Source organism: Aythya fuligula, chromosome 8, assembly GCF_009819795.1.
Source record: "Aythya fuligula isolate bAytFul2 chromosome 8, bAytFul2.pri, whole genome shotgun sequence".
NCBI classification, from domain to species: domain Eukaryota; kingdom Metazoa; phylum Chordata; class Aves; order Anseriformes; family Anatidae; genus Aythya; species Aythya fuligula.
Window position 1 is genome coordinate 3,473,006 of NC_045566.1, and position 20,661 is coordinate 3,493,666.

General features: G+C 42.2%; 1 protein-coding gene and 1 long non-coding RNA gene across 10 annotated transcripts in view; one reads left to right on the plus strand and one right to left on the minus strand.

Moving 5' to 3' along the window:
• The window catches only part of NFIA (nuclear factor I A), a 342,563-nt gene extending 338,047 nt beyond the window's left edge, over positions 1 to 4,516 (minus strand). For 2 of the 8 annotated variants that reach the window (XM_032191843.1, XM_032191848.1), the window contains exon 1: positions 4,388 to 4,516. In XM_032191843.1, coding sequence (XP_032047734.1) covers positions 4,388 to 4,483 — 96 coding nt within the window. In that variant the 5' untranslated portion in view covers positions 4,484 to 4,516. The remainder of the gene's footprint in view (positions 1 to 4,387) is intronic. The other 6 variants (XM_032191854.1, XM_032191842.1, XM_032191852.1 and 3 more) reach the window with 5 other exon arrangements.
• Positions 1,983 to 20,385, plus strand: LOC116491688. 2 transcript variants are annotated; one of them, XR_004253517.1, is made up of 6 exons: positions 1,983 to 2,069; positions 9,436 to 9,503; positions 14,993 to 15,142; positions 16,157 to 16,253; positions 18,518 to 18,607; positions 19,460 to 20,385. It is a non-coding gene; the product is annotated as an uncharacterized LOC116491688 (long non-coding RNA). The 2 variants fall into 2 exon arrangements; XR_004253518.1 differs by lacking the exon at positions 9,436 to 9,503.
• Positions 20,386 to 20,661: the final 276 nt, after the last annotated feature.

The following is a 20,661-nucleotide window of genomic DNA, read 5'->3' on the forward strand; positions in this document are numbered from 1 at the left end:
CTGGACTATTTTAGCTTTACTAGTGCCAATCAGCTTTCCATATGACAGAACTGAATATCTATTAGACATGCCATTATTTTTAATCTGATTTGCAATGAGATTTATGGTGAGCATTCCATTAGTTCTTAATTGACAGAAATGCTACTAACACTTTGAAATTCTCATTTTTTCTACTGGACAAGTGACCTGAGCAATCGCTATTACTCTAAAAATGGAGCACAGAGGTGTGAAAGAAAAGTTTTCAGTGAAAAAATGATGTTGGGTTAAAAACCTTTAAAGTAACAACATGTCCAGTTCAAGCCTGGTCCTGGTATCTTCAATTATCTTTTAAGTTACAGCATCTAAAGAAAATAAAGTTCTATGCACGGAAATAGGGATAGGCAGTTGGATAACAAAACTAGAAAATAATATTCTGACAAATGTCTGAAGGATCTGCTTTAGCTGTCATATTCAAACCCAGCAGTTTGCGTGTTAACGCATACATGGAGTCATTTGAAATGGCTTTTTTATTAATGAGCCTTTTTTTTTTTTTTGTCAGATATTTCACAAATGAAACTGTTTGGATCTTGAAGCTGTTTGGACTGAGATACTCAAATTTTGGGTCAAAGTTGGCTCCCAGTCACTCAGGGAGGTGAACCTGGAGTCGCTCTGCTCCGCTTAATGCAGCAACTCCAGGCTGACGGCAGCGTAAATGCTGAGCAGAATTTGGCCCAGGGTCTCCAGCTCTGTATTGTCATTGAGAATTTTCTCCTAGTATGTAACTTTGCTACGTATGTATTTCAATAACCCCGTGCAAAGGAATTTTGCAGTCAATCCCTTATTAAACATATATGATAGTCACATCATATAGGCTTGCTAGAGCAAATAATTTAAAAAAATAATCAGCTTGAAATAAATGTTTATACAAGTAGCACAGCTGCACATATTTGTTACAAATGCAAGACAGAGTACTGAAACTTTTCTATAACTAACCCTTTAGTGCCTGTATGACAGCATCAAATTTAAATAAAAAGTGACAAAATAATGGTCCTTTTTTCAACAAATCAGTTCATATCATACCTTCAGGCTTCTATACTGGTTGAAGTATTTGCTTTTATATCTATGTAAAATATGTAATTCCTTCTCACACACATTTACAGCATTTTGGGGAAGTTTTCTGCTCAAATGTCATATTACGATATAGCCAAATAACTGTTTCTGCACTTACTTGATTAAAGCAAAGCACGAGAAAAATAGAATAGGTATCAAAAGATTGCCTAAAAACTGTGGTGACAAACGCAATTATTGTTAAAATGTACAAATCCTGTGGGGTTCGTCAAAATAGTTTGAAACATTAATAACTGTCTGCAAGAAAGAAGAATAACGTTCTTCTTTTACCTTGACCTCGTGCTATTTTGGCAAGATAAAATATATTAACCATCCCATCAGCTGGCTAGTGAGCAAAACTAACTGTGATGAGGAAAAACGAATTAAAGGAGCATTAATAAAGATTATCAGTGAAAGAAAATAAGGTCAAAATTAGAACTCTGCATTTTAAAGCCACCTTTCAAAAATGCAAGCTGCTTTGCCCAACGATAAAATCCATTCATTTTCCTAATCATGCAATCAACCAATCTCCATTATCTTCAGCTAGCTAGCTATAAACATGCTATAGACTGGAGTGAAAGAGGGAGAGTGTGAGGTTGAGAGACAGAGAGAGAGAGAGAGAGAGAGAAAGAAAGAAAGAGAGATTACTACACCCAGCCTTTTATAAAGCCGTTTCTTTCATTATAACAGGTCTTTTCATCAAAATGACACAGAACCTTTAAATTTGGGCATAATACTCCAGTACAGTACGCAGCTCTAGCTAAAAACTGATTTAGAACCTGCTCCAGAAAGCAAACAAACTCACTCGTTTGACACACAAATTGTTTACGATTCATTAAAAAGCAAAATTGCATATCACAGTGCTGGCAGCTGAGTCCATATGGGTGCAAGGGGTATTCACTCATCTCTTTGTATGCTGGCAGTACCAAACCGAAGTTTAGCACTATGCAGCTGAGATTTTGTGCAGCCAGACGATGCATGAGGTAATTTTAAAAGCTTTATTTGTCTTTAAAACATTAAGATCTGCTCTCTAGCTTACTTTTGATTAAAAGAATGTGGCAAATGCGGTGAGGTTTTGGGGGTGAAAGGAAATGATAGATATCTACTTTTTGTTGTGCATTTTAGATTCACAGACTGTATGAAAAACTGCTTATTGCTCCATCAATAATTGAAACTTTGTATGAAAATTATTTGCAATTAACGCATCTATTGTAAAGATCTTGAATTATTCATTTCAGCTAAAAATAACCTCTCTTTCATCTAGCACAACTTCTACCAAAAAAAAAAAAAAAAAAAAAAGGCTATTTTAGTGGGGTTTTTGTTCTCTTAGAAAATAAATGGTGTGACGTTCAAGTTTAAGGAGAACTTTCTGCAATGTTTAATCTAAACAACAGCATGTGTGGTTATAAAACTGTTTATTTTTAGGCAAGTGCATTACTAAATGTTTCCAGCATTTTTACATATTATATTCACAGTACTAAAACATCTGTGAAATAAATGTGACTGAAATGAAACTTCCTCGGATACTTTCTAAAGGGTGACAATAACTGCCTAATAGCATTTGAGGATACTTATTAAATAATAAACATTGACGTACCTCATCATAAAAGCAGCCGATAGACAATAAAAGAGGAGTGGTAATAAAATACACAAATGGCTTAGAATAAGGCAAAATCACAGCACGATATAAATTGTGTGGTTAAAACAGGCAGTCGACAACTTTGCTTTGAAAATGATAACTCAGAATCAATAGCCTTATTTACAGGGGTTTAACCAGCTAAAAAAAAAAGTCACATGAATAGTCAACAGTTTATGTGCATGCAAATACCCCTTCCCCCTCCAACTTCCCCTGGCAGAAAGTCTAATTGGAAAATCAGTACTATAAGTAAAGTGGTTAGCCTTCCCTATTCCCATTAACCAAAAGCTGCATGTTACATTTCACTGGCAACCGCTGGCAAACCTCTAATAGACGGTTAAAAAATTAAGAGTTTAGACAAAACAAAACTGAAAAACCCGAGCCCAAACACCTTTAAATACAAGCCACATGATATACACAATGGCCACCACCAAGCTGCAGAATAAAAACCTTCCGGATCTCACTTTTAAAAGTCTTTCAAGTCCTCAGAGGTCTTAAACTTTCCAAATGATACCAAAATTGGTCCGGGGCGGCGAGGGGGAGGGAGAGCCCCCGACTTGTTTCAGCGTATCATACAATGAAAGTGATCATGCCTTGTTTTGTAATTCCACTCGCCAGTCCTTTTTTAACTGATATCTATGTGAAACGAGCTGAGGTTCACGGTCCAGTTAGGAGCGGATAATACATTCATTGTCCTGGCAGCAAACTTTTCCTCTCACTGGAAGAATTCACGCTTGCCACAAGAATAATAATTACAGAAAACTCAAAATGCGCTGCTAACGAATTAATCCCTAACGGACAACACGCTAACGAGGGCAGTAATGATTTGAGGACTCTCTTCCTCACAACAGGACTTGCATCTTCTGCCACAATGGGCTATTGTGCATCCTCCCAACTCACTATACCTCTTATAGATTCAAGATGTCAAAGGTTGTCTGGCCCGGCTGACCATGACATGCTAGTTAACTCGTTCTACGGAGCACGTTGGGACTTTAGGGAAACTTTAATTGCGCCCCAAAGCAGCCCGAGCCAGGCTCGGTGGGATCCGTAACACATGGCTCCAGGTCAGCGCAGCCCGGGAACCTGCTCTCACGTAAACAAGCGGAGGGAGAAGTTAGATTGGGGGCTCCGGCGAAAGGCAGCACCTCGCAAACCGCGCTCCCCGCACACGTGATGGTTTTTACACCACGCCACGACCGCACCGTTGCAGGCTTTTACAGTCAGCGGCTCGCAGTGCAGCAGGCTGAACTTTCCACCTCCCCTCTTTACAAAATAGTGCATGGTAAAAAATCACGCACACGGACGCTTGAAAGCAGCAGATAAAGTAAAACAAACTGAGCGCCAGGCAGCCGACCGAGACAAGTTACTCTGCACGAGGCTTTTGCAAACTATTTCTTTGCATAGTTTGTGTATTTTTTTTTATTTTTTTTTTCCTTCCTTAAGGAGAATTGAGAAAGCTTCCCTGTGGAAACTGTAGTGCACATTAACGGTCTCCTGTTACACAGGGGAAAGCACACAAGTGGGACAAGTGTGAGGCTGCTCCACTGAAGAGTGTGAAAAAAATCAAATGTTAATTTGATAAATGTGAGGTCTGGGACATTTTGTCAAAGAGGGAGGGAAAGTAGAAAAGGGAGAAAAAAAAAAGCAGCCCTGCTGCCAACTCACCATCCACCAAGTTCTGGCCGAGATGTCGTAGCAGAGCTGCCATTTGATGGAGCCGTCGGAGGTTTTCCCTGCCATTATGCTGTCAGCAAGCTTCATCTGATGCTAACTCACGGGAGATAAGACACCTAATTGAGAAAACATTTGCACTGGCATGTTGGGCAACATGTAGCCCGGTCCATACCATATGGAATCATGGGTAAAAAAAAAAATCTCCTTGACAATGAACCAATCTCTCACAGACCCAGTGGCAAGGTGAAGTGGAGATGAAAAGTCATCTGCTCCTAGCACTGTCTTCTCCTCTCTCTCTCTCCCTCTCTCTCCCCCTCTCCCTCTCTCTCACTCACTCCTTTTTTTTTTTTTTTTTTTTTTTTTTTTAAATAAGAACCCACTGCTCAACATCAAAGAGAGGCGGTCAAAATTAGGGCTTCATCACTCAGATGATTTTGGTCTGCAAGGTTTTTCTTTCCTTTCCCCTTTTTCCTTTTTTTAAGAAGAATAAAGAGATTTAATAGGACAAAGGCAGGTAGTGGACTGCGGAGGGAGATCGCCACAGGCTATTAGCCTAAAATTTCTGCTTGACAGATGGAACTGCTTAGAGACTATCATGCAATGTTTTGATTTTTTTTTCTCTTTTTTTTTTTTTTTAAAAAAAAAAGACTTTCAGTCTGATTCAGTATCTGTTTATCGCAGCTACTTTTCTCATGTACGTGACTGGGCAAAAAAAAAAAAATAGACTGAGCAAAAAGAATTGCACCTTTCTTTTCTTTTTCTTTCTTTCATAACTGTGCATGTAATTATTTAAGCAATGCAAGAGCAAAACAAAAGTATAAACTGCTTGAGTTGATTTCTCGATTCAGTGAGAGGCGCTTTCTGAAAGAATCAAATGCTCTTTTATTTATTTATTTATTTATTTATTTAATTTAAATAAGAGAGACGTTAAAGTTTTGGCTCTTTGTTCCTTCTTGATTTTAGATACCAGATCTTATTCTTTAAATGAATGACTTTTCATATGAAGGTTCAAATGGCTAAAGTGCTCCCTAAGAGCCAAACAATTCCCTTCTTGTCTTTTTTTTTTAAATATATTTTTGCCACCATATTTTTAAAACTTGTTTTTAATGTTACCCTTCCTGATACCATCAGGCAATAATGCCAAAAGCCTCACAGAGGTTTGTTTCTTCCTCTGGGCATCGGTATTCTCCACAACATTCATAATTTAAATGCAGAACTGACAGAGAGCTTGGAAAAATGACAACTCCAGACTAAATACTTTTGGAAAGTTACAAAATCCTGGTAATGTTCAATGCTAAGATCCTTTCCTGAAGAAACAGGTAAAAGATAATTGTATATTTTATTATAAACCTCTGTTTCCCACTTGTGCTGGGGCACAGCAAAACAGAAGTATTACTTTTAGGACAGCTGAGTATTAAACAGGCAGCAAATGCTTCCCATTTAAGCCGCCCTGCGACGGATGCTCAGCTCTGAGCACCGCCACCCCACAACAGGGCACTTCAGTCCGTGCAGCAGCGCCGTCCCTCAAGTGCTCGGGAAAATGAACTTCTGCACTGGCCACCAGAGTCGCCAGGAACATCGCCTGGGTCTGTCGAGCTGGGGCTGGTGGAAGTCGCTCGCTCACAAACAGCGATCCGCTGCGAATCTTTTTGTCGTTTGGATGCAGGAGGAAAACGGATCAAAAATATCCCCTCTATTTTAAACAATATCTATTTCTACTTGCATCAAAAAGGGAAGCTTGTGGGCGCACAATTCCTCGTTTGATTGTTTTGTGTACTAACAATTGTTTAACTATTTGGCTGCAGCAGAACTGTAATTCCAGGCTGCACAATATTACAAAACCGGCATTCACACAGGACAGAACTAACTTTCATCCAGCCTCAGCAATACTTTCAGATTTCTGTGATGTGCGAGATAAGCAAATGACTTCGGATAAAATACAAAGTGCTGATGTAACACGCAGGGGTTAGTCTTTGTTTTTGCCCCAGCCCTAACCATCGATTGGGACTGCACAAAAAAATATGTCAGTGCATGATCTGCACAACTACTTCACATCCCAGTTTGCTTTTTTTTATTTTTATTTTTTTTTCCCCTGGATAGCAGGTACAGTATCACTGCTACTTGCAGTGAAGGGTCGGACTAGCATGGGAAGTGTTAAGTTTTAGTCAGAGTCCAGGAAAAAAAAAAAAAAAGGGACGCTGTGCCAGGAACTGTCCTTGCACTGGCCGGCCAAAGCGTTTATCGTCTTCTGTTACTTGGGCTTCGCTAATGCTACCTGTCCTCGGCGGGGCTTGCTGCTTCCTGAAAAAGCTCCCTGAAAATAATCACACAAAATATAAAGTAAAAACCCGAAGTAACGATCTGCCTTTGAATGGGTGTCAGGTTCGATTTTATGCTGCTGTTTTTGCTGCTGCCTCTCAAAACAAACAACCTACCCACCCTGCTTATAATTTATTTAGTATTTTATAGCCAGTTGGGCTGCGTATCTTTCCCCTCAAGTTGTGGTAAATCTCTGCTCAGTCTATATGGCTTTCCACTGCCCGATGCAGTTATAGATCCACTGACAAACTTTCTCTTGATTGCTATATTAACCACTGCTTGGAGAGCACTTAGGTCTTCCTGTGGCAATAGATTACTTTACATCGGAATATTAATTATAAGCACACTGGATAAACATTTTTTCAGAAGAGCGTACACTTTTCAGCTTATGAATGACAGAAGCATGAAACCATTTCCTTCCTGACGGTACAGCAGCTATGTGCAAAGCAACGAGGAGCGCTGCTGGTTAACTGTGTTTTAAATTCAGCACAATTAGGTGTAGTTAACTTTGCCATTGTTCGTTCTGATGCCGGGGATGGTGGGTTCTTACCCATAGAGCAATTATTCCTTTCATAAGCGGCTGTTGTTAATAGCATTAAAACAAGATTAAATACAACATGTTAAATATTGCAATTATTGTGGAAAATAAAATTATTTGGTGAGCATAATGGGGAGCAAATCAAGCATTTAACATGATCCAGGAAATGCTACTCCAAACAATTGCATTTGTTTTATGCAATTTTTCCCCTTTGATTGCTGACAGATGCCGTTTTGGAAACAAACATCTAAGTAGTTTTCCTTCAATCAGGAAAAAAACCACACACCAGAAAATGGCTACATGTTTTGAATTTAACTCTTGTCAATCAGCATTCTGCACAACACTCCCTGTGAATAGTACTAGGACAAAACGATGCCTTCCAACGACTAATAAGCCACAAAGATGTTTGCTTCTAAATCAGATCTGTTCCGAAGGAAGAAAAAGCTTTCGTGCTGCGTGGACATTCGTGCAGACACAGCTGCAAAATCAAAATGCTTGCAATATACGAGTGATACTTCAACTTGGAAATAAGTTAGGTGTCTGTGTTTGTGGGCTACGGGGGAAGAGATTTGTTTTCCGACAGCTTTAGGCCTCAAGCACTGAATCGAAGTACTTGCCAGTTGCTTTCTGACTTCCTACTGGAGAAGTGGCCAACTATCCAAAAATAAATGCGCTTCATTGTCGAGCAGTTACCTGCCGCAGCACCCGCAGCACGAGCGTGCCCCTCCGTATCTGCCCTCGGAGGCACGCTGGGTGAGGTCATCGCTGCTATCAAGTGTACGCAACCAGGACGGAATGCGAAAAAAGGCTAATAAAGTGTATTAATTCAGATGACTATATCAAGCTGGCATTTTACAGTCTACTGGAAACTGAATGCATGAGAGCATTAGAAATGTTGGCATAGCGGGCGCTTTCTCCAAATGTTGGCTTCTACTGTTCACGTCGGGAAAAGAAACCCGGCAGAACTGCGTGCGGCTCCCAGCGCTAGGCACATCTTTAGGATCCTGGGGCTCCCTGCTGCAACACCTATTAATTGCACCGTGTCTACTGCTCGTTAGCGCTTTCTCGATTCCCTTTACCCCCCTTATTTCTTCAGTGGCAATTGCTTAGAACCTTTTTGGAAGGTTGCAGCCGATTAGATCTGTTCCTAATTTGGGAGGCGTTTTCCTTGGAAAGCCTGCACTTAGATGAGTTATGGAGAGGATTTCCTTATCTCGAGCAGTGACAATTAGTTCAAGTGCCACGTGAGAGCAGGCAGTTGATTTTTGGACAGCCTCTGAACTTATGCAAAGTTGCTGACAATGAGTGTGTGTTCTAGCTTTTGGAAATCCTATAATCCTGGCTTCAATCAAGAGGATCTGCTGTTGCTGAAGGCGTAAACAAGGACAGAAGCAGCACGTGACCGCTGCGCCTGCACCTTCAAGAGCTCCTCAGCCAAAATGAGTGCAGCAGTAAAGCTTCTACGGGATACTCAAGGTGACCCACGCATGCTGGATGATGTGGCCAAACCCAGGGAAAGAAGTCCTTTCCCCTTCCACAGGAAAGTTGTCTTTGGTCTCTGCATTTTCCCCGTAGCTCAGCTGTATGCATTCCTCTCACTCCTCTGAATTTCTTCTTGCCATCTGCACTCCCCCTTTTGCCTCATCTGAAGCAAGCACCAAGACCCTGCTCCTGACAGAGCAGTCTGCCAGTACGGACACCCTGACATCACGGACAAGGCTGGGACTTCACGTTTGAAAGAAAAAAGGAGGGGCAGATAAAAGGACTTAAGGGGAAGGAACGGCACACAAACATTATGAAAAATGTAAAAATTCTTCTCTATCAACCCAAAATGTAGAGAAACATAAGCCAGATTTATTGGAAGTCTAAATATGCCCAACTATTTCCTAATCTGTGGCCATAAATCAACACAACAGTTCAACACATCCTTCAGCTGAGACAGGTACCAGCCCTAGGAGCGTGCACTCTGAGGCCGCAAGGCCTGTGGCAGCCAGCCTGGTCCCCTGAGAAGGGCGAGGAGGGACAAATCTGGAAAAAAATCATTATTCTCATACCTGGGAGGAGCTATCAGAGGGGATGAAGGACTTCTGCCCCAGAAATACCTAAGAAATTTAAGTAATACAATTTTATAGAAATCAAAATAAAAGTATTAATCTAAACTACAAATTCTGTTTTGATGCAGCTCCATCAAATGTAACATCACCCCCTGGGGCGAGTGTGCAGGATGTACCCAGAAAATATTCTTATCAGGTAAATTAGGCTGGAATGTCACCTTACTACTCTTTTCCTTTTTCTTCCTAGAATGAAATATTAACAAAAGTAACTACCTGCTATTTGTATTGCTAACTATTTTTGCATAAAAAATGGTAATGTTTAGAAGCCCAGTCTTTCCTTTATTATTTGAAATATATTATTTTAACTCTGACATTAGAGGGCATGCAGAAGATGCTGCTTTCCACCATCTCCAGAGCCACGGCAAAACTCTAATAGTAAGATTCATAACTTGTAGGAACAGAGCTCAAGAAAACTAAAAGGTTAATATATTCTAACTAGATGTTGGGTATAGAATGTCAGATCTGTCAAATTTCATTACAGTTTGCTGCTCAATGAAAAAGATTTGATTTCTTTTGCCACTGTCCTACTATGTTCAAGTCACACAGTGCCAGCAGCAACCAGCCAACGACCACAGGCTGGCACTGAGCGGGCCCGAGTGGGAAGCCAGCCGCAAGGACCATCTGTTTCCGATTTCTAGCGAAGCCAAGATGTGCAGTGAAGTGCATTCCATTCACCCAGCCAGCCTTCTCCCTGCTCAAGTTATTAGTGTTACAAGTGAAATTATCTTTTCCAAACAGCGGGGGAGCTATAATCCTTATGGAACGAGACTTAAAAAAAAAAAAAAAAAAAAAAAAAAAAAAAAGGAAAAAAAGGGGGGAAAAAATAGGACAGAAAAAAGGTCCACCCTACACCCTCCCTCCCCAGTTCAAACATCTTTTGTTAAAATTGTTGATGACAGTTTGGAAATTTAATTGCCATATTCATGGGTTTCATCATTTTAAGGGATATTTCATTAGGAACTATATCCTCTAACACAAGAACGCGTGCTTCAGTTCATGGGATCTAATGCAATAACCCATTCAAATATATTTAGAGTGCTATTTATGAATAAAGTTAAAAATGACAAGATGAATGCTCATTTAAGTCTCTCTAACATTAAGTGCCTTGAAAAACATTGTAGGTTTTAAAGTATAATTTAAAGTGAGATTGCATAAACAGCGCTAATTACATGCTACTTACATTGTTTCAATATGTAATGCATATGTTTAACCTCTCCGGGAGAGGATTGGTCTTGGCACAGCATTGGGGGGATTTAAGGGTATGCTAAACTGATAACTGCAGAACGAGCTCTGACATAGGATATTGGTCTCCTACTGTTACCTAAATGCCAGGTGAAACCAAAGGATTTATTGAAGGGAGGGTGGAAAGGGGACACACACATACACACACACAAAGACAACACAATGAGGTGAAACTGAGAAGTTTATTTTCAAAGGGGGAAACATTTATCCTTTGACACCATTCCATTCCAGTGACTTTATTTCTAATATACCATGAGATTAATGATGTGGCTACTGTCACTGTGTCTGATGAACACTGGCAGAGCTCTGGAGCAGTTGCTCCCTCTACTATTATTGGACATATTTGTACATTGGCATATATAAGACAAACTTGCTCCCTGTGCCAGCCAATTGGAAAAAATCTTATTCAGAAATACAGAATTTTGGTTTTCTTCTACTGCATTCTATACATAATATACAGTTGATTTAATATTTTCTGATTTAAAAACTTTTTAAAGTTAACAGTTGTTTGACAGTGTTTTCATGTCATATAATAGTCTCAGTAGGACTCCTATGAAAAATCCAGTTAGAAATAAAGAAGTAAATTTTCAACGGGACTGAGATTCCCAACATGCCAGAGGAGAGTCAATATTTAAGCCTTTGCTAAGGGATGGCACAATTGCTGAATGTAGCCATAATCATTCACCATCCTATCCCCATTCTATTCTTTCAAATCTTCCATCCCTATTCTTTCAAAGTAATGCCATCATAAAAGAAAATAAAGTAGCTCATTTCATTAATTTTCTTAGTCTCTTGCCATCTGTTTTTACAGGTCCAAAACCACTGCTATGAGTGGCTGATACCGCACATTAAGAGTAACCGTTGAGTCACCTGAAAACTAATTCTCATTCAGCCCTACTTTAGGTTTTATCTTTACTTGGTGTGTTCGGTGATCCATGGACACTGGCTGCTGTTGCAGGAGGACATTACTTGAGCTGTGGCTAAATTGGTACTAACACAAATCATAACCTCATTCTCAACTGTCTATGCATATACAGAAACATCTAAAGCTGCATACGTTGCCTATATTTAAGATGTCCTGATGTACTAGAACTAAAATGTATTTCAGGTGCTCTGGTGCTATGAGAAACAACACTTCAGGTCTCTCTATGCAAGTTTGCTTCCATGTAGATAAAGAAGGAAGAGAAATAAGGATGCAGAAGAGTCTAAACACCACAAATAACTGTGGGACTGCTACAGACAATTTCTATTTTAGAGGTCTGCAGGGTATTGTAAGAGAGAGGCTAGCAAGCAAAACTCATCAGGCTCAGCACATTTCCATAGCTTGGTCAAGCTTGGGAGGCTGAGTACCAATGCCTATTGCACAGCTGACTCAGGTAGACTGTTAGTCCAGGCATAGGCAGACTTCTTGTCACTCCTCCTGTAGAGTTTGTAGGTATTATAGAAACCCACAAACTCAACATCACATGAAGTAATGCCTGAAGTATGCCTTAATGTCTAAAGCAGATTGAGAACTACCTTTGGATTCAAAGACTGCAGTGTCATATGCCACAGGAAGCATTTATCTCTCTGAAACCATGCTCTGATTTTCACTTATTCTTCCAGTTTCTGATAACCAGTTGCTGCAAGTGGCTCACAGCAGAAAGGAAGACTTTAGTATTAATCAAGAGTGATAGACAAGTGCCCAAAGTCTGCCTGGAAATGGCTTTCTTTCATAGGACCTGCTGAGTCCACCAGTGCTGCTGGATTCACAGGCAGCAGTGCTAAATCAATGCCTTTTATCATCTACAACTACATGAAAGGCTGTGACTACTCCTTCCTAATGAGAGACTGCTGTAACACTGTCTGCTTAGGGCTATTCTTGAGGAATAAGGAATCCAAGACAGATGTGGCAGCGACCATCATATTAATCTCAAAGACCAAATCCCTCAAAGCAGAGGAAATATGAACAATTAAAACAATAAATATACTGAATCACATGGATTTCCAGTGCCCTCAGTACTAACAACATCTCCACACATTACTTTGCAATTTTAGTCCGTGAACAAGTAAATCCTCTTCAGTTTAGAGAACAAGATTAAAATGCTTCTACTATTAAAACCACCCTCATTTGCTGGTTCACATGTCTATTTAAATACCTGCCTATTCCTTCGCTTCACCTCTTGAGGTGTCAGGCTTGTCCTCTTGACAATAGGGCTGAATGGCAGCCAGCAGGCTGAACAGCACACCTGGAAAACTGTGGGGAAGGACCAAGCTGCATGGAAGCAAATTTTACAAGTGAACCTGATATAATGCATTAAAGTGGCTTCGGATTACTGAACATCTTACAGCAGGATAACACTTCAGTGATGCTAAGATAAATGTACGCTCTTGTGTAATCCATGCCACTGAGCATCACATCCTGGAAGGCAAATCTCTGAACATAGTTTATTCAAAAGGCATCACTGTAAGATCCTTTTTTTTTTTTTTTTTTTTTTTCTGTTAACTGGTCATATAAAGGAATTTCAGAGATTAAGTCTGCAACACTTGTCTGTCTTTGTGAGGTCCTTGTTTTTTTTTTTCTAATCTCTTTCGAAAAATATCCACAGAAGTCATAGCTCATCAAAAAATAAATAGTCCCATAAAGAAGTTTCAGCTAATCAAACATAGTTTTTCATGAGTTTAGAACTAATGGAAATTTATTACTTCAGATTTAGAAAATCAAATTTAATTCAAAATATGGTGCACTGCTAGCAAAGAGAAGATTATATAGAAATTCTCTGACGGGAATCCATCATTAAGGGGAAGGCACATTCAGTCCTCAAAGGCTCCTTTACAGGAGTCAGGAGGCACTAACAAATAACTTGCACCCTATGTTCAGCCTAATCATGACCCTTCTGGCTATGCCCCCTGTATGCCTGCAGGTAAAACAGAGGTGGTGGCCCTTATGCCACCACGTCACCTGTCCCTCACAGGCCTTCGGCCAGCTCTGAAGTGGCAGGAGTTCACAGGAACCCAGAAATCACTCAGGGCGCTATGCTTTTACCTTCATAAGGTAGGGAATGACTGTGAACTTGACTCTGTGCCGTGGATCAGCCGTGCTCAGTGCTGAAAAGCTGAGGAATGGTTTCAAAGCAGGCTTTGAAGCCTACTCAGTAGGAATGGCTGGAATGTGCATCTGCGTTACCAGCGAGCTGCTCTGGTACTGCGAGGAAAAACACAAAGCTGAGTCACAGCAGACGACAATGCTGCTGACAAAATGTTTTAAACTGCAAGCTAAAACAACAATGGGATTATTTATGGACTGCAACTCTTATTTTAATGTCAATAAATGTACTGGATAAATTCCCCTTCATTAGCTGGAAACCTCAGAAGGAAACAGAAATATTCTGGTAAACCACAAACTTGTTCTTAGCAAATACATGGCTACATTTCCACTTCAGAGGCATATCCAGACTGTTTCTTCACTGGGACAATAAATCTCTGGGAGTGAAAAACAGAGTCTATAAATGCAAGACCAACAAAGTAAGGGTGTGACACACACACGGCCCTCAAGGCTCCAGAGGACGACAGTGGAAAGCAATGAAAGCAGCTTTTTTTTTTTTTCTTTCTTTTAAATGAATGGAAAACATGTTTTCTGAGCTCTGCCATTCAGCTCTTAAACCAAATGGCTGGAACAAGTTCTCACTCCAGGAGGTTTTTGCTGTCTTATCAACGGGGCTGGGAGGTGGGAGAGGGACGGAGAAGCTCGGCCACGTCCTGCTGCACCTCCCCGACTCCTGAGATGCAGAAGGTGCCTTTCTTGTGCATAGCTGGCTCCAAAGACATTATGCATCAGTGCTGCAATGCTGAATGCAGGACAGCCTAGTCCTTCACCTTCCTACCTTGCCACTGCTGGATGCTTTGTAGAGAAAGAGGGAGAGGACTCAGGTTTGCCACTGAGGCTCTCCCATCTTGGGAAAAGCCCCAGCAGACAGCTATGGTCAGCTTCTGCTTCCTTGGGGCTGATTTTGAGAGAGATGAACAAGACAAAACGTCTCACCAAGTAACAGTGATGGCTCTCAGCCTTTCTTGAAGGAATTGGTTCATCTCAGGCTGGAGAGCCTGGAAATCAGAGCCAGTGATTGCTTTCTCCTTCTGCTCCTCAACACTAATTTTTCTTTCCTTCCCCCTTTCTAAATCTGTGGTTCCGTATCTTAACCTGCACCTAATGGCTTGCAAGCCATTTCCAGAACTGAAAATGTGGTACAGTCTTATCTGTGCAGCATTTTGCTTATTTATAGCATCACACTAATGACACTTTAGATTTTCTTTAGAGTTTTTTTTCTTATCGTAAGGATGAGACACAAACAATTGTGCCCGGGTCTGAGTACATTCTCTGCCCCTTTATTCGATTTATTTCAGATGCTGTGTCCTCGGGAAGGGGGACTGAGGACTAATAAATCAGGTGTTTCCTCCTTCAGTGTAAGTCACCTGCTGTGATCAATAAGAAGCAGAAGAAAGAAGTGCTCTTGTTTGCATGAGGTAATACAGACAAACAGCCACGTGTATGAGGTAAGAGCATATTTCAAGCCCTATTCTTGGCAAACCGGCGAAGTTGCTCAAGAATAGCTCGTTGTGTTCAAGCAAGAATAGAAAACTGTTTGCTGAGAAGGGATACAGGGGTAAAAATACTGCTCAGACCAGGAAGTAAAATGGGGAATCCAGTCCTCGTTGGCTTTCTGCTGAGACTCTGGGTCAAAATCAGACCAGTGCAGTATTCCCATGTCAGAGAGCCCAGATTTCTCACAGCCCAGCAGCAAGGAACCCGATGCCCAGCTGAGCAGGGACCAGATCAGATACCTGGGGACAGTGCTGGAGATTGTATGGGATGTGCTCTTCCCCCTGCACAACCTTCCCTGCTTCCCACCTCGAGCCAGGACATTGCAGTGTCCCCCAACAATCCTGAAGTAATGCAAAACCTGTCATGGCACGGGTTTATTTTTCACTGGATGAAATTATTCCAACTCTCTGTAGATAGGCAGATACCAAGGAAGCTTGCACAAAATGCGAAGAGCTACAAATATATCCATGTGTCAATGTTTACACAAAATGTTGCTCCAGTAATAATTAAAAAAATTAATCTTAGGCCTCAGTATACAAGAGCTGAACTTGTCAGTTAGCTGTGCATGAGTCAGTGGGGACCACGCTTCCTTTCCCCTACTTTCTTCCCCCATAACCTCAGCCAGACTTGGCTAAAACCCGCTTTGTCACTCAGTTTTGCCAAATGTTTGCCTACAGATGGGTCAGACAGTCTTGCTTCTAGGTGCTTACCCGGAGTACAGCTTTTGTCACCGTAACATGAGGACTCAGAACAAGTGAATGGCACAGCACTATCTTTATATGAAAAGAAGCAAAGCCTACAAATTGCAGGCACTTTCCATTAACAGGGCAAATCCTGGCTCTTGAAAGGGAAGCAGTGAGAACTGCAACAGTACAAGTAGGAACAGTAGGAAGTGAGGGGAGAACCGTTCAAAGGATGGGAAAAAGCCTCTACAGCTTTTTAATCTTCATGAACTACTTTTTAAGGTTCACCAGGCTCGTGCAAGTTGACAGGTTCCAGTGATGTCTGTCAAAGAACAGCCATGCTTTGATAACTGCAGAGAAGCTCACGGCAAGCACTGAGGTAAGACTCGTCCTCCTAAGGCTACCCACAGCCACAAACAGGTTCCCAATACATGACACACTGTATATATTTGTTTTCACACATAAACTCACAGCCACAGTCTTGTATTCAGAAGTTTGTGTACAGCTCATACTGAGTCAGGTTCCCAAAGATGCAGGATTTGAACACCTTCCAGAGTGAGCTGCTTTGCCCCTTGCTCTGCTTTTGCAGAGATGTCTAGCAGCATCTCCATGCTTATATTCACCCTCAGTCAGGAGTGGGTATTGTTTTGCCTAGAGCACCTCAATGTAGCCTAAAAAAAAAAACAACACACACAAAAACAGAATCAGGTCCCTTCTAGTAACTGCTTCACCTGAGGATATAGTGATCGCCTTCCTAAAGGGAAGCAGCGTTAGCTCGAGCTTCTCCGTGCTTCTGCTGGAAGACCTGGGCTCCAGTGGATAATCCAAAAGATTATTCCACAGGAGATTAACCCAGACAATACTTACCAAAAAATGTCACTCCACAAATATAAGCCAGGAATATGTTCCTGGGAAATGAAGGGATGGGACATCTGCACGTCCCATCCTCTCTTTAGCACACATCCCCTTGTCTTCCCCTTCCTGCACTGCATCACTTCTCAGCCCTGCCTTCCAGCAGCTCGTATTATTTGGGGTAGGGATCTTACTAACTACTTACACTGCACCTAACACAATAGGGCCATGAATGTGGATGGGGTTTCTGGAAAATTTCATAAGATGATTTTTATGCTAAATAAATACTTACAGAAAAGATACTGGTAAAACCCGTCCTTTTCTAAGATTTAGTAACAAATCAACTATTTGGTGCATAATAGGCAATTCATTTTGCTATGCATTTACTCTGCTCTATTTAAAACACGAAGCACTTAAGGATATTTGGAGTATGCAAGGGACTATTACAAAATCAATTTCTATTCTGCTTTATAACTCAGCCACTTAAAGCCTTAATTTCCTACAATTCACCTTCTTACATCTGACCCATTAAAAGCAGGACCAGCTTCCTCCCGAACTCCGACCATATGCTCCATAGAGCGAAACTATCAGGGCCATCACCTCCCTTTGCACGTTGCCTACGTTCGTGCACTTCCAGCATCAGTTCAGGTTTGTCTGCACTTGCTTGGGAACCTGCTGCCTCTTTGCCAAGGCTTGAAGGAGGGAGCTTTGGTTTCGCCGAGGGATCTCCCGTTACGCCTTACAAATAAACAAACACCGGGGTACCTGGCAGGAAGGCACGGCCCTTTGGTGAGCAGGGCTCAGGCTCGGCAGAGGGCAAACGGGGGAGGCAGCATCGTTTTCTCTCCAGAACAAAGTGCCTATTCTTGACTACTTGACCAAAGGAAGCAAAAGCAGAGGGACGACCAGCAAAGCACATCTGCAGGGCTGTATTTCACAGGAAGCAGTGCAGCTCCTCTCCAGATAAGTTTCACCAAAGAACAAAGACGGATTTTGTTCGGTGCTTTAAGAATGATGCATTGAACCTGGACCTTGCTTTTCAGTCCCTGAAAACAAGGCCTACAGAGCGAAACCTAATTTCTCCCTCTCCCTTCTGCGAATTAGCTGCATGATTTTTAAATTAGCCCTCTGCTTTCTGCATGAAAAATCGGAAAATACACGCACCGATCTCCAACCAAGTTTCTATGTTTTACTTATTGATTTTGCAGACTGCACGTAGGTTAGTGCATCTGAAATAAACGTCAGAGCAACAACAGCTAAGCCAGTTGCACAAAACTTAGCCTCCAAGGCTGAGCTGCTTTCAACTTTAAGAAACACAATATTTATGACTAAGAATAAGACGCATGGGGTAATAATGAACTAGCAGGCAGTATTGTCACTGATTGTAAAAATATTTTGAGCTTACATCTTCCATGTACACCATAACCTCAGAAGCATACTACCCACTACACTTGGTTTTCCAGTAGCTCCGTGAGGTGTGTTTTGAATGATAAAAGCATCACTGGGTGTAGTGGGAGCAAAAGCCATGCTCATGGCTTTTAAAAAGCAAACAGCAGAGCACCCATTACCTCTTGTCCTGGTGTTTCTTTTCTCTTTGTTTGTTTCTGTTTGTTTTAGCCTGAGCAGCATACTCCAGTAAATGCAGGAGACTGTCAAGTACTTCTTTATAGTTTTTTGTTTTTTTTTCTTTTCCCTTTTTAATCTCCATTGCTTGCAACGTCCTTGCCCTCTTTACAAGCTGCAGACTAATATTCTTTTCTGTCAGTTTTCTCCTTTGTCCTTCTCTCACAGCAAAGAATGACGGGGGATGAAAAACAAAGAAAAACACCAGCACCACCACCACCACCCTCAAAATCCTCAAAACTTCTGCCCCTCTCCCAGGTAAGAATAAGAGTTAAAGGTTAAAGACAAGAAGTTTTGTATCAAAATTTAAAGGAACTGATAAATTTGAAGGAAGATCATCTGTATCACTCCTCATTATTGCTCATTTTCACTATGCTCAGCTCTGCAAAGAGTAGTGGAGCATTTTACAGCAAACAACAGCTTACAGTAAGGACAGCCTGGGAGATTGCTCTCTGAGAAGGACACCGGGGTCCTTTCTCAAGTGATTCTTCCAGCATTTTGGGAGCAGAGGCTGTGAGATGTGATGAGTATAAGGCAGCAGAGGGCTGGGGGAGCTCCCTGGATCTGGGCGTTATCACTACAGCAGCCTGGTGATGCCCATTTGATAAACTCCCCTCGGTGGCTGCCTGCCCCAGAGATGGACCACGGACTGGAAGGTGAATGCTGCTTGTTCTGCTTGGGGCAGATGTGATCACCTGCGGAGCAGTCCAGAGCTGGAAGCCGTCTTCAGGAAGGAGAAAACACCCAGAGCCCCAGGATTTGTAGACTGGCAAATGTTATTTCATTTTTATTTATTTTTTTTTCTTTAATTCCACTGTAAAAACTGTCTCAGTGGTTACTATTGGAAATTTTCCTCTAGTTTCAGGACCAGTAAGAAAGATTTTCTTTCTGGTAACTTAAAATCGAATTTCTGCAGGTTGCATCTTAACCATTTTGCACTTGGCACGTGCTGTACATCATACAGGAGCGCTCCTTATGCTTTAGTCAGCATATTGCTTCAGCATCGCAGTCAGCTTTGCGCGTTTCTGTACATAACCCGCAATTTGCATTAGCTGCGGGACTAAACTTGATTTAATCTCTTTCTCCCCTCATGTACTGCGACTCTAAAAGAAACAGGAACACGAGGAAAAAGATCTCCCCTCCCAGCCCCTAGCCAACACAAGCGCTCCAAGAGTTAACCGGATGGCATCGCAGCCAGCAACTACTCTCCAGCAGTACCCGGAGACACTCCTGTGACAGTAAGCATTTGGGTCACCAGATGCCACCGTGGCAGTGAGAAAAGCTTTGCCTGCATCTTCCCCAGCCTTCCCCGTAAACTCCTCCAAATTTCCCTCCCCTGCCCTTTTCCTGTCCCAACCCAACCTCTGATCTGCCTGAAGCCAGCCACCGGAGGGTCACAGCCCGGTGTGCGCAGCCCAGCTACCAACTCCAGCACAGGGAAATCCCGAGGCTGGTGTCCAGCACCTCGCAGGAATTATTTTGTAAAGCAGTATTTTCCAACCAGGGGGTCATGGCCCACAGTAACTTCTTTAGTTATGTTTCCTGCTGCCTGCTCCTTTCTACAATGAATCTACCCCACAAATCTGACATTTAGGCACCTACTATGTGTAGGAGCAAGCAATAAAACAGGGCAACAGACGTAATGAACAAACATCCAGAAGTTAGCCTGGTTTTCGGATGGCAGCAGTGCACAAAGATGGTCTGTTAATGGGGCTCAGGGTCTGCATATCTGACACAGCATCAGCTGAGACACGGCTGCAGTGCATGCCCAGGGCCAGCTGCTGAAGGCAGAGGCCAAGCACGATGACAAGTCCTCTGCAGACATCCTTCTTTAATTACCGTGCTTTCAGCCTCCTGCTCCTTTTCCACCTTTCTTTCCTCCCTGGAACAGAAAAGGAGATAAAGGATGGAACAGCAACTGGCTGTCAATTGACTCTGGAGAGGAGAGGAAAGAAAATCCGCGTTGAGATGGCACTTTTGGTCCCCTCTGACCACCACAGCAGCCTAAGCAAAGCCACCTTCTCCTGCTCCCTCCTCTCCCCTCTGAAATCCCGGCAGGGACAGGGGACAGGGACAGCAGCCTGCAGCCGGGAGGGGACAGGAACGCCTCCTGCCAGCTGCAGCAGACCCAGCTGCTGACAGAGGACACGTGCTGCTGGACAGGGACCTGCTGGGAGATGCACTGGGAGCAACTGGGGCCGGAGTCTGTCTGCTCCCCAGATACCCTCCAACACGGCCCTGAAGTTCACTGTGCTTGGGCCAGCTGAACACATGCACAGAGCAGAATGCAATGTATCGTGTCCAGCAGTTAA